The sequence below is a fragment of the Colius striatus genome, chromosome 1, assembly GCF_028858725.1.
Source record: "Colius striatus isolate bColStr4 chromosome 1, bColStr4.1.hap1, whole genome shotgun sequence".
Taxonomy (NCBI): domain Eukaryota; kingdom Metazoa; phylum Chordata; class Aves; order Coliiformes; family Coliidae; genus Colius; species Colius striatus.
In genome coordinates this window covers 149749848-149767939 of record NC_084759.1, presented here as the reverse complement: position 1 = coordinate 149767939, position 18092 = coordinate 149749848, and the positions used below count along the sequence as shown (strand labels likewise).

Below are 18092 nucleotides of genomic sequence, written 5' to 3'. Positions count from 1 at the left end.
TCTTTAAACAAGCACTTACCTTAGGAACACTTCTCCTTTTTTGAATAGCCAACACTCGTAACAAATCAGCTTCTGATTCATGCTTATGAGTATTTCGAAAACAGTGGTAAACTCTACACTTTGTGTTTTTTCACAGCCTACCAGTGTTAATGGCCTGTGATACATTCCATAGTAAAATTTCAGTTATAAAATTAAAAACTACCAATGTAGAAATACCATCTAATTTTTCACCAAGAGGAAGATATCACCTGATCAGCAAATCCAAAATACCAACTTTATCATAGAATCATAGAATGGTAGGAGTTGGAAGGGACCTTTAGAGATCATCTAGTCCAACCCCCCTGTAGAAGCAGGTCCACCTAGATCAGGTCACACAGCAACATGTCCAGGCAGGTCTTGAAGACCTCCAAGGAAGGAGACTCCACAACCCCTCTGGGCAGCCTGTGCCAGGGCTCCCTCACCTCAACAGTGAAATAGGTTTTATTTATGTTTAAGTGGAACTTTTTGTGTTCCAACTTCATCCCATTACCCCTTGTCCTATTACTAGCTACTATAGAAAAAAGGGATGTCCCAACTTTATGTAACATCTTAGACAGCTGTTAACATCTGCTAGTGGTGTACAGCATAAGAGCTTTACTGCTTACATCTAGACAATGCACAGCTGCCTCTCTGCCACGAGCGCATCTCCACTGTGAATCTAGAGTCAACTACAGTGACTCTTACTAGAGCTGGACTGGAAAGTCAAAGCACAAGGAATCACAGCACAAAGATAACTTGGCAGCCATTAGATGCTTTCTGGACTTTCACATCTGGAGGCATTGTACTTCACTATGTGAATTTGCCAGTGTGGGCTGATATCATTCATCCAGGATTGTTCATATCATGCTTACAATAATGACATATACAGGCTCCAGAATTCAATGACTGATATTTTACCCTTCTATTTTTAAAACTATGTATATTTGTTAAAGCAGCACAGGTCACAATGCAGATATGTTTACTCTGGCTTGTATGTAGCTTCCAAGCTGCCAATATCATATACCATGTCACTGTCAGGTAGGTTGGGGACTGAAGTCATTAAAAAAAAACAACAGTGCATTATGAGTCTTAGTTGTGACTGGAAATTATTCCAAGTGTCAAAAATACTTAGAAACTTGAGCCTTTGTCCAATAATTTGACTACATAAGAGATTCCATTGTTATGTTATGGAATAACATTGTTATTGTTATGGAATCTCTTCTATCTCTAATAGTAAATGTCGATTTAATTCCATACAATAATCCAAATCTACCTGAACTAGGTGAAAGCTCCAGGCATCATACTGCTGTTTAGACTCACCTTCCCAAAGCTGGCAGCGTTAACAGGTTGTGTGTCGTTTTTCTCACAGAAGTCCAAGTAATGCATGTAGAGAGCACTTCGAGGGATGCAAACACCTTCTGCAATCTCATAGTTCTCCTCCAGCCTTAAAAAGCAAATAGCAAACAGAGAGAACTGCAAGTATGTTGGATGTCCTGTATGGTAAACAGTATGCAAAGCTGCATCTTCAAGATAAAACATTCTGGCTTCTGCTTACCTACTAAATTTTCTCTGCTTTGTTCCTAAATGTTCTTTTCAATACCACTTTCTGGCTGCACTGGGTTCATACTTACTATCAAAAACATAGGCCATGAGTTCTCAGGCAAGTAGAGATTAGCAAAAATGGATATCAGGTTTTAATCGTTCTCTAAAGTACTATTTTGGGGGAAAAAGATACACTAGTAATCTGTTATACCCTAAGACCAACCAGTAATAAACAAATACATGTACAACTATGAAACAACAACCATTCACTGAGGGGAAGCATTCTCTCATTCTTTCTGAAATAGTTTACCTTTGGTTTCTAACACTCTTCTCAATCCTGTCCAGCTGCAAAATTCTTTACCTCAAGAAAGTAGGTGCAGCTAAAGCAAGTTATTTGCAAATGCTCAATACCTGTGCAAAATTTTATCAGTAAAATGTTTTCTTACTATTAAGTATGGACAAAGTAGGAGTCCATTATCCAAATGCAATGCTGAATAAAACAGTGAAATGATATCCTCCTCTGACTTGTAGAAATTATTATTATTCACTTATGCATGCAAACACATAACTATAAAATCTTAAATAATGCATCAAATATATGAATAGGCATATGCTTCACCTTTAAAATCTGAATCTGGGTTCATCATAAATCTACAGGTTAGAAGAAACATTCATTCGAAATGACAATTTTTCTGATTGCTCTTCCAAGAAAGTCCAAGAGATATTTACATACACACTTAACTTTAAACCATAATTAATCTTGTCATCTATGGTGTTACTCATATTTATATACAGATGCATGTGTGCTTGTCTGCCTTGCTGACTAGGAGAAGAAGGTAGGTGCAACAGCATCTTAAACACCTAAGAAAATTAATACATATTTTCAAACAACTCTGATTTTACCGTAAATAACCCCTTGTCATTTTACAGCTACAGAGCACCTTCCAGATATCTAATTTCTCTCCTTCATTGCCTTTTTCAGGACCTACCTACCTTCCATTTCAGTTATGGTGATCATTTGTGACTGCAAACTATTTTAATAAGATATCCGGCCAGATGAATGGAAGCGGTTTGTATGGGCAACATCTATTCTTCCTTGGTTTCTACAGAAATATCATCATGGCATCTTTCCTCAAATTCATAGCGCTTTAACAAAACCTCCTTTCAAAACCTGGAGAGTTCGTTTGTATACTATAGCTGCTAATTGGAATGTCAGCTTTCGTGACCAAGACAGGAGAGAAAGAAAAGCAGTTAATTATTTCTGTTCATATCTGATGAATTTTTCTCTTTTTCTCCTCTCTTTCACAGAGAGTCATTAGTCTGACACTGAACAATGCTCTATTATACCTGAACTTTTTTTTTTTAATGATCAAAACCCCATCTTGCTCCACTTCTTTTATTTTCCTGTCTTTTATTTAACAACTTTATCATATTTTGAATTCAGCTTCATTCTACAGTATTGTAGAAAGATAATGAACTCAATCTTCTACCTAACAAATCATTATCAGAAATAATATATATATAACATTTTAAATGTCCTAATAAAGCCATGTGAAATCCAGTAGTTCACAATGAGACCTTTTGTAACGCTACAGTATATCAGTAAAATCCCTAATCCTTCCACAGGAATGACAATTTCATCTATCCTTATTACCGTTTCCCTCTTTATACACTTATATACTTCTAGATTAAATGAGATTGTTCTACACCAGTCAGGTCTGTAGTATTGCTGCAAGCTTGGTTTCAGAGATGAAGGCCAAAGCATAACTGTAATGTTAACATTGCTAAACACATAATGGATTCTGGAACAGACTAATTTTAATACGTTATAACAATTACAATAATTTATGAGAAACGACTAATTTGGGGAGAATCCATTACCTAGCAATGTTTAACCTTCCTCTTTTTTACTTCTTCTTATGAATGTAGCAGAAAATAGAATAGTTTTGTTGATTTTTAGCTTTACAATACTGTTATTATTCGGGGCACCTCCACTGTAAGCCACCAAACTGCATGAAATTAGGCTGTCCGTGCTTGGAATAATTCTGCCTTTGGAGAAGTAGACACAGACACACACACACACACACAGAGCCACCTACCATTCTGAACTGGGGTAAAATAAAGTTTAACACTTAAAATTTGGTCAATCAGGTCACCAGTGAAATAATCATGAGCAGTTTAGAGTCAAGGGTTTAGCAAGCTATAGCTTTACAGATAAGGAACACACAAACATGGGATAAGCACAGGACATTAGGTATAGTTATATTTGTGCCTTAATGGTTAAATTCAAGCTCACGTAGTTATGATTATTTGATGTATTCTTTGAGTCACTACATGATGCATTTGGCAGCAATGCTATATTTACCAGGCTTTTCGCTTCATTTTGTGTCGTCAATGGAACAAAATGAAAACATAATTCCTGTTTCCAGGAAAAGATTATTGATCCAGACTGACAGTCACCCAGATATACTTCCTGGCATCTTCAGCTACTTCTTCCTCCTCCTTATTTGTACTGTTCAATGTACTTTGCCCTTGGAAAGGTATTAGCATTTAGGATAGATCTCGTGGAATTGACGATGTTCAGCTCTTTCAGCAAGATGCCAGGCAATGAATAACTAGTAAAGTTGATGATAATATGAACCATGTGACAAAATTTATTTTCCTTATGTGTTGTTTCACCCTTCTGACTGTTTTCTTCCTCTTCCTTGCTACTGACATTTCCTCTGTTTCTGTTCTCCAACACTCCATTGCCTTTGTGAGCTGTAAATGATAATAGCATCTAACAGGAAAACCATTGCCAACTTCAAATTGTCAGACATCAGATGTTGCAGACAACTGTGGTGCTTCCCTTTCCCAGGACAAGGCAAGTTTGGTACTGTATCCTGAAATCTGGCCAATAATTTACCCTACCCCTTCTGCCTCTTGAATATGGCCCAGAGATTCCTGTATCCTGTAAGAGGGTAGGGTACATGCTTACCCAAGGCATATTCAGGTAAATTTAGTCTTTTGTCTTTCTTGACTGTGCAGAAACTTGATCTGAGACTTGAGTAGGCAAAACTGCCAAATACATAAAGCTAAATCTACAGAAAATAGTGCAGCATTTATACAGCGCTGACCACAATGGTTTACCGACCATTGCTAGGTGCCACTGTATTACCAATAACGTGATGCTACCATGTCTGGCTTTCCAGAACAGTGGAAACTTGACATCTTCACACAAAGCAAGCTTACTACATTAGTAATTTGACCATAACTTTTGAACTTGTCATTTTATTTAGTGCATCAGACCAGGTAGCACAGTTTCTCCAGGAAATGCCAATTTGAAGCTGCCGTACAAAGGCTGAAAAGCATATGGAAACCACCAGAAAACTGTTCTATAGTATGGCTACTAAGCTGGGAAACTTTAACCTACAAGTCTATTAATAAATGAACGAATAACATAATTCAGTTTTATATCAATTAAAGAAATAAAACTCAAGAGTTTCTTTGCTTTCTGTTCCCTCACATATTTTTGTGTGGAAAACTGAATGAAGGAAAATGCAAATGCTCCAAAAGACTCCAAGGAGAGAATTTCTGACATAATGTACAAGAAACAGGATAAGTAGTAAGCCAGTACACTAGCAAGGAGGGAAATTATGTAAGTAGCCTTTCAGAATCCAAATTCTAGGATTCTATTGCAAATACTGCTGAATGAGCATTAGCGTGCATGCAGCATTCCAGCGGGGCTCAATATCCCAGGAGTTTAGGGATTTACTAACCTTTATGACTGAGGAAGCTTGAAAGTATTTGGCAAAAGATTGTTTACAGTATTTGCATGTTTTCTGCTGGGAACAGTATCATTGGCATGTTCTAATTAACTCTGACTTCTTGGCTACTCCATTATTTGCTCCCGTGGAAAAGACTCTTAGCTGACCGTACTGTAAAACAAACACTGTTCTGAATTTGGAAATAGCAAGTCTCACCTACTATTTTCTTTTAGCTAGATAGTTCTTTGTTATCCTGTCTGAACTGTGTTTAAGTCATGTGGGTGAACAATGGAAAATAATGAAACATCTCTATGACACTTCATTAGGTGCAAATAATGAGTAGTTCAGAACTACATGCTTTATTTGTACTTGCATGTCTCATTATTTGCACTGGAAGTGTCTGCAAGTTTCTGCAAGGCAGAACACTGAACATTTGCAGCAACCTGTCTTAAAACAATCCATATGTCTTGAGGGATTTTACATCTAAAACTTAACTGATTAGGGAATAAATATAGATGAAACAAACCAAATGTCTTTATTCGTATTTCTCAGCATCACAGAATTTCTCAGTCAGAGAAAAAGAGAAAAATTCACCAAGTTTATTATTCTTTGTTGTTTGTTTAGTTAGATCTTCCAGGAGCCTGACAGAAGCAGAAAAATATTTTTGATATTTTGCTAAAAGCACCACATTTTTTGCCATTTTCATCCAGAAAACTATGACAATTACTTACAGGTAAAGGCCTTTCTTCAAAAGGCTTAAACTAAGGAATACGGGTTTTCAGATAAGCATGCTCTGAGGCTTCTCTGTAACAGAGCTGTGATAGATACAAGGAACCTCCTGAAAGATGCTTGATCACTTAGAATATTAAGAAAGCTAAACCAGAATTAAAAACCTAACTTAAGGGAAAAGTGAAAAAAAGCGTATGTGATGACCTATAGAAAAAGATGCCAAAAGTGTAGGTAACATTACAGAACAATGCAATTTAATTGTTAAATTACTGTTGTAAATCACAATGAACACTTGTTCAATTTTTCATAGCACAGTAGACTAACTCACAAATCTTCCTCTCCCCGTTCTCTCTTTCTCTCTTCCTAATTACCCTTTTCCTCTCTCACTAAATTTGAAAGGGGATTTTGACAGACAAGTCAAATCTCAAACTCTCTTCTTTTGTTGTCTTTTGTGTTAAATTACTGAGATTTCATTTCAGTAAAATAGTCAGTAAAGGTGGGCTTCATCGTAAACTGAATCAAATGTGGCTCTTGAAAAAATTCTAAGTACTAGTTTTCTTTTGTAATAAATATAACAATAATGACAAGCCACAAATCACCATCTGCCAAAGTGGCAAGTGAATATGCCAAATACATCTTCTAAACCAGGTCAGAGGTTTCCCGTGTTCAAACAAATCCAGTGAGAGTAAGACATTTAGGTCCCTTCCAACCCCTACCATTCTATGATTCTATGAATACTGTAGAGGATACTAATGAGCAGATTAAACACATAGTGAACATATCTTTAGAACTTAAGCTGGAAAAGATATAAGGAAAAAAACACTAACAGGTTTTCTTGTTTTGTCTAAAAAGGCATCTTACCATTGCAATGTAGCTGGAGTTGAGTGTGGTTTTGATGCTCTATTATTTTCTTTTTCTTCATCTGTTAAAAAACAAACAACAAAATATTATGTAGTTTCAGTGGGAATTGCTCAGGTGTTTATGAACTGGTAAGGAATTATTTGATTTAAAAATAAAGTTTTCAAGTGCCAAAGCTTTCTCAAAATGCTGTCTAAATTGTGGATACGTAAATAACGTTTGCTAAGCTAGCATCTATACATACTACTTAAGGCAATAAACTTTGCAAACATCATTGACAGCAAGAGCAGAGAGCTGCACAGGAACAATGACACTAGAAAGGATACATTTAGATTTAAAAAAAAAAAAACAACAAAACAACTCTTAAACCTCTAGCAGCACATAAGAACATAAAATCTCTTTCACATGCTTTAAGGAAACAGCTGCCTTACCCAAATTTTATATTAGATGAGGCATTTAACCCAATAGGTTTCATCCACTGTTGTGATCCTAACATATGATATATTCTAGATGTTTATAAATTTACAAATATTAATTGTGAACAAGAAAAAATGAAATAAAAAACATTATATGATACGTTTATCCCTTTTCAGATATTTTTTCTGATAACATTTCTCATTAACCGTTTCCAAGGTAACTCTGATTTGCTGACTTTCCAAAAATTTGAATAAAATATGAACAAAGAAAAACATAATTAAAATAAAACCCTTAAAATATTGCATTCTTCCTGGTTTATATTAGTTCTTTTGATACATTTTTAAAGCACGTGTAGCATAATTCTTCTTAAATTGTGATTTGCTAAGCATGTAAAACATTCCTAGATGGAAGCTGGGTTGAAGCACAATCAGCATCTCTAGAAGGGTGTTCTTTGCAAAACACTGTTGTATCAAACACAGTTTGATGTTTTAACAACTTATCCCTGATGAAAACATTAAGTGTAGAACGCTTTGATACCTAAACAATGAGGTAAAACACTGCATCTACACCGTGCTTCAAGTTTCATTTCTCTACACAATTAACTTCTAGAAGTTATCTAAGTGAGCCTTTAAGATGTTGAATCATTAAGGAACTCATATATCTCCTCTGAACCTCAGACTCCTTTAGGAAGCATTTTGTGCAGTCACAAGAAGCAATACACACAAACAAAGCCCTACTTTGGAAAACTCTATCTTCAGCCTTACACCGTAACTTTGTTTACATTATATATAGGGTAAACTGTGTTAACCGAAGATCCTTTAGCCTGTGAGGCCGGTCCCCTGAATGTGGGGAAAATCCAGATTTACAGTTGCCACAGACACTGCTGCAGCCCCTCTTCTGCATCTGCATGATAATGGGCCTCTAATTATTGGATCGCACACTCCTTCCTTGCCTTTCAGGGGCCCGCTTTTATTCAGCGGATAGGACCAACATACACATTTCAAATCACTTCTAAATTGTGTTTTTCATTTGTTTTTCCTAAACAAACGGTCGGCATGCAACAAACCTTCGGCACACAGGGCTTGAATGCCGAGTGGCCATGGCTGCCGCAGGCCACTAACACTTGACGACAGCCCCCAGCCTTGCCTGTGGCAAGACAAATGCCTTCTTCATAGCAGGAGACAGAGCTGTGGAGCACAGATTTAAACCACTGGGTGGATAAAATAGTTGTAGCTGTCCCCTTTCACGACACCAAATGTTTTGCCCTAACTGACAGCATGGACACCCTAAGAAGAGCTATCCTGGCTCCAAGCCTTTCCTGTCTGCATTGCTTTCCAGTGGGAAGAGCCTTTTGGGTTGAGTTCTATAGTTTTCCAGGCAACAGGGGACAAGGGAGCATGGCTCAGTGGTGCAAAAGCACCTATTGTGAGGGCAAGTGATCCCTTCATGGAATGCCCCATAGTCGCCATGGAGGGACAAGAGGCAGGTGACCTGACCAGATGCCAGCCCAGACCTGCATCCTGCTGTGGCTTCCCAGCTGTCCAGGTTATGACAGTTTCCTAGGCTTGGGGCACAGAGCCTGCTGCAGCTCCTTCACCTACCGGCAGGCTGGTCTGGCGCAGCCCTGCAGGTGCCCAGCAGCCAGTGGCCTCACAATCATTTCTGAAGTAAAAGTGAAAGGTTATTACTATTATTGCTTCACATGTGAAAGCCATTCATTTGCTTAATCAATATTTTCTACGTCAGTTTCAAAGCCTTCCATTCACTGGTTTAAGTCTACCATGCAGCTGGAAATTGCTAGAGGGATGCAAATGAGAAAAAGGCTGAAAACCATTATCCAAATAACCCCTCATCTAACGAAGGTACAGAAATCCTGTATCTGTGAAGAGGTACAGCTCTCCCCTCCCCAGAATAAAACTTTTTATTATCTTTCTTGATCTAAAGGGGCTAATATTCAAAGGTTTGTAATTAGATGGCTTTCACCTATACTAACTAGATTTAATTTTCCCCTGCATACTCGGGGCACTATCAGGCATCAAGCCCGTGTCTAAATTACACAATGTTAGAGTTTCAACTTCCATGCTATTCCCAACTGTTTTTTACTCACCCTGAAAGTGTTTATCTGTGAACAAATATTTTACCTAAACTGTACTCAGACACTCTACAAGCCAGCCAGACTCATCTTCTCTCATGTAAGGATTTGTTTTAACACCACAAACTAACAATAAGGTCATAGACTGCAATTTAAAAGTGCCTCCTCAGATATGCTTGCTTCCTGGGAATTCTTTACAAGACTCTTCAACATCTCCTACTTATTGTCCCTTAAAATCAAGAAGCAGAATGATGGACTTTGAATGTAGGTAAAAAAGCATGTTTAAGCACCACTTTCCTTTGAAATAGTATCCATTGAACCATCAGATTTTCAACAAAACTATTTTTTTTCACAGAGTAAGTTCTTGTCTTCAACAAAATCAAATTTCTGTACAAGAAAACAGAACTCTTTTTGGTTTTCTGCCAATGGACCAGCTGTTAGCCACAATGTATCTCATTTCACTATGTGTTGGCTGAACTATTTACTTTCAGAAAACTTTCCAGGTTTTTATTAAACAGGTGTAAAGAATAGGAATTGAGGAGATCTAGAAATATAAATCTTCCATGTTACATATACAAGCACTTTATTCTAACTTGTGTGGTTTAACAATATAATATCAACAAATAATTGACTATACTCGTATCTTTTAAAACAAAATACTTTACAAATACAGTTTATTTTGTAAAGAAAAGAGATAAAGACACTGAAAGAAGTCCTGCCTCAAGGCATTGTCAGAGAACAGAGGTGACAATTCTTCTGTGATAAAACCAAATGGACTTTAAGTCACAAGGTAAAACCATGCTCCTGGTGCACACACAGCTGCAGGTGCTTACATTTGTGGCAGCTGCACAGTTCCTCAGGGAGAAACCCATTTGATAGGAGCAGGTCTCACTTCACTGCCAGCATTCCAAGGAAAGGTATCTTCAAGGTGCCCAGTTAGGTGGCAAACCTGGTACTCATGCCAAACTGAAAGCAAGTAATAGCTTAGACAGTTGCAAGTAAAACTCACAGTGTGGAAGAGACCTTCAAAGATACTCAAAACTGAAATCAACAGTGTACTAGGAAAAGAGTATTTCTTGTCTCTCAGACATAGTAGGGAATCATTTTCACATCAAACTCGATGGAAGTTTCTTTGCTAACAACTCCATCTTTCTCTTTTCAAAATTCTGTTTCAAAACCACAAGATGGGACTTCTGTTTGTACCTTGTGCATATGATTGTGGCTTTCCCTGAATTCTCAGTAGTATCCTCTAAGTTCTGCTGTCTCATTTGAGGTACAACTTGAGGGATTTCTTCCTTCTTGGACCAAGACATGGAGGCAAAAGGAGTTATGCTCAGCACCTCTTTAAGCACACTGCCTTAAACACAGTAAGTGAAACATCCACAGAGTGAAGACCCTGCATTTAGTACACCTTTTTCTAAATTGTTGATGTTATTCCATTTGTCATAACTAAAGTGGAATTGAATCTTTGCTTTCCACTATAGAGGTCATAGAAGAGTCCTGCACTTTCCAGAGCTGCCTCTGGGTGTCCAGAGAACCTCTGAAGTGTTAATGGATTATCAGCAGCTTTATATGGATAAAATTCTTCCCTTAGTTCACACCTTTCAGAACAGCTGCCTCCTCCTCAGTAGACCCTGCAGTCCAGGTTCTGACCTTTCTCAGAATTGATTTACCATTAAGTAACATAAATCAATAGTAACAAGTTACCTTGTCTCTTTCTTACATGTAGCCCTAAGCAAGATTCAGATAAATGAGATGCTTTTTAAAACATTTTTATTTTCTAATGAGAGAACAAGAGGTTTTGTTTAAACAAAAGAAGAAACTATTGGATAAATCTTCCATTTCTGTCAGTTTGAACATAGATTTTGAACGCTGCTTTTACCTCATAGGAACTTTCTACATACCCACATCTCTAAACATTACCAAAAAAATTGGACAAACAACCTTTCCATTTCATCATATAACATCATGACTCCTTCCCCATAGAACTGAAGTCGAAACTTTCATAGTCCTTGTTTTGTATTCTTCCAGACCTCTACTTCAATTAGAGAATCTGGCTCCATGCGATTACACAGAAAACATTCTGGAGTGGGGTTTTTTTGTTATTAGGTTTGAGGCTGTGCTATTCCTTTTTCCTCTGGGTCTTTTGACTGACACGTAGAATGTGGATGTGATGGAAGGAAAAATGTTTGAAACACTGGAAACTAAAAAAAAAAAAATCTCTAGAATTTTTATATTACAGTGTAAAAGCTGTGTTTAAGGAGTGGTCATAAAAGGTTCCAAAAGGGTAAGAAGTGCCCAAGAAGCAGTGAAACCACAGGAATCCACAGCTATGAGTCATTGCTTCCTTTCACAACATAATGCAGGTTCAAGAGGCCTGGAGGTATCTGGGTAAGAATGGAAGACTGCAAAGGACCCCTGTGAACCCTGTGTATGGTTCTGCAGCATATTTCAACTGTAGAAAAGAAGACAAGCAAAACTATTACTGTTGACTTAAAACTCCATGAACTCAAAAAACATCCAGGAAAAAAATAGTCACAGGAGCAAGCAGAATACTGAGTAAGAACATTATCAGTTCACAGTGAGAATTCTCATAGTCTTCACTGGATGCAAGGCCAAAAAACCTCAACACCAAACCCCACATTTTGTCTTGTAGTGTCCAGCCAACAGCTACCTAATGTATTTAGAAACAAAAAACTATTCAAGAGAAAGATGGATGATGCCTTCCTTTTGGCAGAAGATGAAAACTAGAGCTCCATTGACAACAGCAATTTGACCACTGTTCTGAAGAATTCAAGTAGGGTTACATAGGTTTTCTCAAAACATTTTGCCTCCTGCTGTTTGCAAATGTATGACAGAGGCTGGACAAAGAGTGACGCAATGGTTTGGAAATTTCTTGGTTGGTGTGTGGGCACTGTTAGAGAAACGTTAGAAAGAATTCAAGTGCTGGAAAGAAGCACATAGTACAATGATTTCTATGGTGAAATTTCTAGTTTGTTCTGGATTTCACAGATTATTGGTCTACTAGCTGCTGGGCAAGTGTCTTTTTTTCCTTTCCTCCTCCTTCCAGTCCACCCTCTCCCTTCTCTAGCTTTGACCCTCAAAACACGGATGACTATTCAGGTGGATTAATTCTCTTACCTGTACTGAAGGAATGCTAATATCAGTGCAAAGGAAGAATCTGAAAAAAACTGGCCATTAAGAAGTAAGCTAGATGAAATCAACTATGTCATTCAGGTTTCCATTACATACTGTGACAATATCTTCTGCACACAAATTGTGGGATAAATTTGTTTAGAAATGTATGTTTTATGAGTGCTCAATTTGTCACCTTTCATTATCATCTCTTGCCCCTTAATTCCAGCACCATTCCTCATTCCAGAAGATAGAACGAACAACCATTCTATCTTCTCAGTGCCACTGTCCAAAATACCTACTCTTGATAACCCACTTCTTACTGTCTCTAGAAGTTCTCTTGTTGCATTTAAACTGAAAGCACATAAAACCTATTTAGGATAACATATCTAGAACAGGAGATTTGTGATATCAGAACTTTTTAAAATATAAAGGATGGTGCTAAACAATTACCTTGACAATCCTGCCTTGAACTGAGAGTCTAAGGAAAAGCTCACTAAAGTCAATAGAGTGGAATTCTGAATTCTGACCCAATTCCAGAGTCCAAATTCACTCCTCATTCATTACAGATTCTCTCCATCACTTTCTCGGTAGCATCAGAGTGAAATTTCATAAGTCTTTCATAAGATTCTTGCAAAATGCAAATTAACAACCAGATGGGTTTTGGTTTTCACTACAATTAGCTACAATTATATTTTTAGAGAGAAACCAATTTCTAATTCCTTAATGTAGACCTTAATTTAACCCAAACCTGTCCAAGTTTTATTCTCTATCTTTAGAGAATCCTGTCCGCTGTTCTCAGCTTAGGAGTCATGAATAAATACTGTGTTTCTAATATTTCAGAAGAGATACTGCCTCAAAAGAAATCCCTGGATAAACAAGAGTAGGGTCCCAGTATATCAAACCATGTGATTCAGTAAAACTCTGTGCTGCAAGGCATGTAATTATACTGTGATATCAAAATAAATCAGTTCTTTTAAAATGGAAAAAAAAATAAAAGGATATTTGACAATTAAGAAGGTATTAAAAATACTTTTTCTAAACTTATGTACTTCAATACTATAAAAATATGAATCTTTCTGAATTAAAGAATTCATCCTCCATTAGTATTTTGTAACATAACCATACCCATGTGGTCCAGAGAGGAAAACTAACATGAAGAATATTTTGCTTTAGGCAAATTAACTAGAATAGAAATTGCATAAACACGGAAAACTAAGTGCTAAACTAAAAACTGTCTTACAACTTTTTAAAAAACAGGTTATATTCAGTTATTTGGGGGGCTTTGTAACTACCTGTGGTTGTTAAAAATAAAGTTTTAAAATTACCATAACTAAAACAGGTGAGAAAAAAAATAGCTATTTTAATACCAGCTGGATTTATAACTCTTTCTTCTCTATGACTAAAAAGGAAGCTGTAAGATTTAATATGTGTCGGGTTTTAACTCTTAAAAGAAAGGTTCCATATATGTAATTTGATCTAGTAGTATTGAAAAACAGCACAATTTTTCCTGTATTTTAACCACGTGATGTTCACCAGTGGAAAGTAAAACAGACAGTTTTAATCATGAGCTTATACTAACAGCACATTTTAGAGGTCATTCAACCTTTATTCAGTGACACACAAATTATTCTGGTTGTTTTAACTAGTAGTTAGTATTACTTTCTTTAAAATAATACAAACCAGCAAATATTCTAGAAGCATAATAATTAATAAAACTATTGGAGAGTTGACTCTTCAAACTACAGAGCACTAAAAACATCAGTAGGTTGTAGCAACTTACAGAGCTGGAAATTACCACTTGGACACACTCACACTCATTTTAAATAAATTACAAGTTACTTACTTTCATCGTTAGAAACATTCCCCAGAGAGGTGTGACTCGAATAACGTTTGTTTTCACTTTCATTGAGACATCGTTCAATCCAACTCTCTGCAAAAGAACAAAGATGCTCTTTTTCTTCGTGTTTGTCTGCATTGAAAATAAACTTCCAACATATAAAACTAAAGAAGGCATAAGTTTTCCACAGATGTTAAAACATACTCAGTCTGAGGTTATTTAGCAAGAAAAGGCTTTCTTGCTTTCAAACTTATTACATTTTAGTTTCATTTGCTGATTGTTTTTAAATGACAGGCTGAAATGCTTCCCCACACATAACAAAGCTCCTTGGGAATTTCTATCCCCTCCCCATCCCATGGTACATTAAAAAATTAATCATCTCATATGAACAACTGAAGCACATAAACTGCATTAATTTCTTAGTCGGGTAAAAACTTATATACTTGAGCATTTCCACTGGTCTTAAAAGAACTTTTAATGTGTGAAAAATCAGTCATTCACGAGAAATTTTGTTACAGCAGTTCTCAAACTGTGGTCTCTGAAATCCAGTCCTATGCCCCCATTTCATACCGTTACAGCCCCAGTCCCAACCAAAATCTTTTCCACACTAGTACGAGTCCAAAGTAGCAAAAAAGCAGCCTTTGAGCTACTGAAGTCTAACCTAATCTACTCAAAGATACTCACTCCACAGTGTACACTCAACCACTCCTGTCCTCCTGTTTTCTTATTTCAGATTTATTCCTACCAGTCAGATGAGATAAAGCATTAAGTTTATTTGACTCTACTGCCCTTCTTTCTGGAAGCTATAACATACATCCTCAGATGAATTTAGAAGATGCACCAGGCTCCACAGAATTTACTATTACAGGTCTTCAGAGCAAAAGTTGCACCTTCCTATGTGTTTGCTTGGACAAAGTATGAAAAATAAGTCCTTGAGTTTGCCTGGAGCCCCCAGATACTACTACAATAAACTAACTTCTTTCATAAAACCATTTTTCAAGGGCATGCATGTGGGCAGAAATGAACTCGCAGAGCTCTCTGCATTACAGTAAGAAAAAGAAGGGATAGGTAGGAAGGCTGCAAGATAACCCCAGAGGTTATGACAGGAAACAATCCCACTGAGTGAAGAGATGCACAAGAACTAAGGGGACACAGGCCACAGTGTCAGCAAATTGCTAGAGCCAGAAACATCTTCAAAGGTACAGAAATGGCTGCAGGTTTCTTTCCAGAAATCACCCCCTAGACACATCAGGCCACCTGCAGAGCACAGGCAGCAGTCTCCCAGATAAAGACCATCAGAGCAGCGCACTTGAAGGGGAAGCAGAAGCCCAGTGTCTTGGGAAAGCTGCACATCTGGTTTGTGGAAAGTAAAAGTTGGTATAACTTCATTTCAGCACTAGATGCCAATAAATAAATATATGACTAGTCATGGCCAAACTTATCCTGCAGAATAAACAGTCTTTATACCCAGGAAGCTGCACAAACTCATGTATTTTCCTCTGCACACATGCTTTCCACTGTGACGCAAACAAAAGGGCAAAGGCATCTGTGTAGGACTTGAGAAAGGGTATGCTGAGAACCATTCACACTTGAATTCCAGGACCTACTGTGAGACTCCAGTTATCATTGCCTTGTGTGCTCCTCTTCTGAATTTCAGGCTGTGTAAGAGAGGTTGTGACAGCTCCAGGCCTTTCACTTGCCTCTGCCTGTTTCACAGCAAGAACATGCTACGGTGCTGCCTTCATCAGTACAAGCACATCTTTGTGTGCACCATCTGCACTTGCTATCAAACTGCCCTGTGCCTGAGGAGCCTCACGACCCTGCTGCCTCTTCCCTATAGCCCACTCCTTTGAGGCACTTCTCTGAAAATCAGCAAAATCAAACCTTTTTTTGTCAACAGATTTTTCAGGATGTTTCTTCCTCATCAAATTCAACATAGCCGTCTATAACAATCACTTTAAGGTTGCTGACACCTCAACTCAAAACTTTCTGGTGGAGCCTGTGCTCTCTAACCCGTGGCTGCTCAGTTACTAACCCACAAGCTTGCGGCAGCTCTAACTTCAAGGCTTTCCCTTCTCATGCTGCTCAGCTGCATCGGGTGGGGGTGTATCACCTCCTTGTCTAGAGGCCAACACAACGGTAGGGCTGTTTGTGCCAGATTCTTTTCACTGCCCTAAAACTGAGCTAATAGCATCTCTCCTCTCTCATTTTAGTACTGTGAGCTGGGGGACAGGATCTTCGATCCTCCCAGATCACTACAAGGTGAAGAGAAACTTGCTGCCGAGGACAACATCAGAGAGAGGTGTAAGAAGCCTTAAGAAAGATTACTCTACCACCTCCTCCTCCTCCTTTCAGTGCACAGCCATGGCTGTATATAATTCCCTTGGCTCTGAGCCCAGCTGCGGGGAGGAAAAGCAAAGGCGGCTGCCGTTAGCGCCAAGGAGAGACCCATGCCCAGATCTACCCTTTCTTTTCCTCACAGCACTGAGAGCTGGGAAGCCGGGACTCATCCTCTTCCCTCGGCAGCAGGGGATTGGCAGCAGCCATCTTTAGTCACGTTCCCTGCCTAAGTAGTAGGGAAAAAGAAAACTTTAAATGCCACTCAATAACAATTTTCACCATCCTTGTTCACACAACATCTCTGGTAACTGTACATATTCCCCTTCTTAATTGTTAAAGCAGGCAGTTTACACTACAAGATATAGAGTCTCTGGAGTTGGGCACAGTTACTGTTTAATTATGTGCTGCAACATCTTTGCTCCTGAATCACCCCAGTTCAGCTCGCTGCAGCCTGAGTCTGCCTTTGTCTTTGTGGCCTTGCATTTAAATAGCCAACAGAAATTCTTCAAGCCTGAAAAGATACATGACCTGTCTGGCAGCAAAGAATGAAGAAAACTAACTCTTTTGAGCAAAAATGTCAGGGAGTTTATGGCAAATTTGTCAAATTATTTGGCCGATGACAAAAATGCAACAAAACTAACTACTTATTTAAATGCTGTATTGTCATATAGGGAAAGTATAGATAAGTAAATATTCCAATAAATACTTTAATGTAATAAAGAGGACTTTTTGTTGTTTGTATAAAGAGGAAAAAAAGTTTTTACAAAGCTTTTCTCTCCCAGTACTCATAAGAATGTCTTCAGGCATTAAAAGAAAATACCATTTTGCTGAAACTGAAATTATTCCCTTCAGGAGCCTACAAATCTCAGCTGTGATAGCAGCTGTCTAAAATAAAACAAAACCAAAGAAAAGAGGGGCAGAGGAAACAAAAAGTCAAAACTAAGTCTGATGCTTTCAAGTTTTTCCAGAGTTAATTCTGAGTAGAGCCCTGTATGCCTCAAATGCACTCACCCTTGTGACACACAGGTGGACAACCCAGCTGCACTGGTGCCTGTCCCAGGCAGTCCAGTCGCAGAGCTGGAGGAAGAGACTTGTGGTTAACTCTGTGTCTCTAGGCTAAGGCTTCATCTCTTACTCCCAAGGCTACCACTAGTTACACTACACTTCTAGACAGGCATTGAGTCACATGGTATGAAGAGGTTTATATGAATAAAGCCTGAATTATTATGCTTGGACCTTACAAGTTTCCCACTAATAAGATTTTTCTTCAGGAACTGTCACAGAGTGGAGGAGAGTTCAGGTGATGATTAAGCAGAAGTGCCTATCAGACCTAGAAACCATCATGAATCATTAACACCACATGTAGAAAATCCAA

General features: G+C 38.0%; 1 protein-coding gene across 1 annotated transcript in view; it reads right to left on the bottom strand.

Moving 5' to 3' along the window:
• Positions 1-16924, bottom strand: part of RFX4 (regulatory factor X4) — a 78822-nt gene extending 61898 nt beyond the window's left edge. Inside the window, exons 1-4 of the mRNA XM_062014171.1 lie at positions 16858-16924; positions 14384-14509; positions 6897-6957; positions 1339-1462 (exon numbers count right to left, since the gene is read on the bottom strand). Of these exons, the coding sequence (XP_061870155.1) occupies positions 1339-1462; positions 6897-6957; positions 14384-14509; positions 16858-16924 (378 nt within the window). The remainder of the gene's footprint in view (positions 1-1338; positions 1463-6896; positions 6958-14383; positions 14510-16857) is intronic.
• Positions 16925-18092: the final 1168 nt, after the last annotated feature.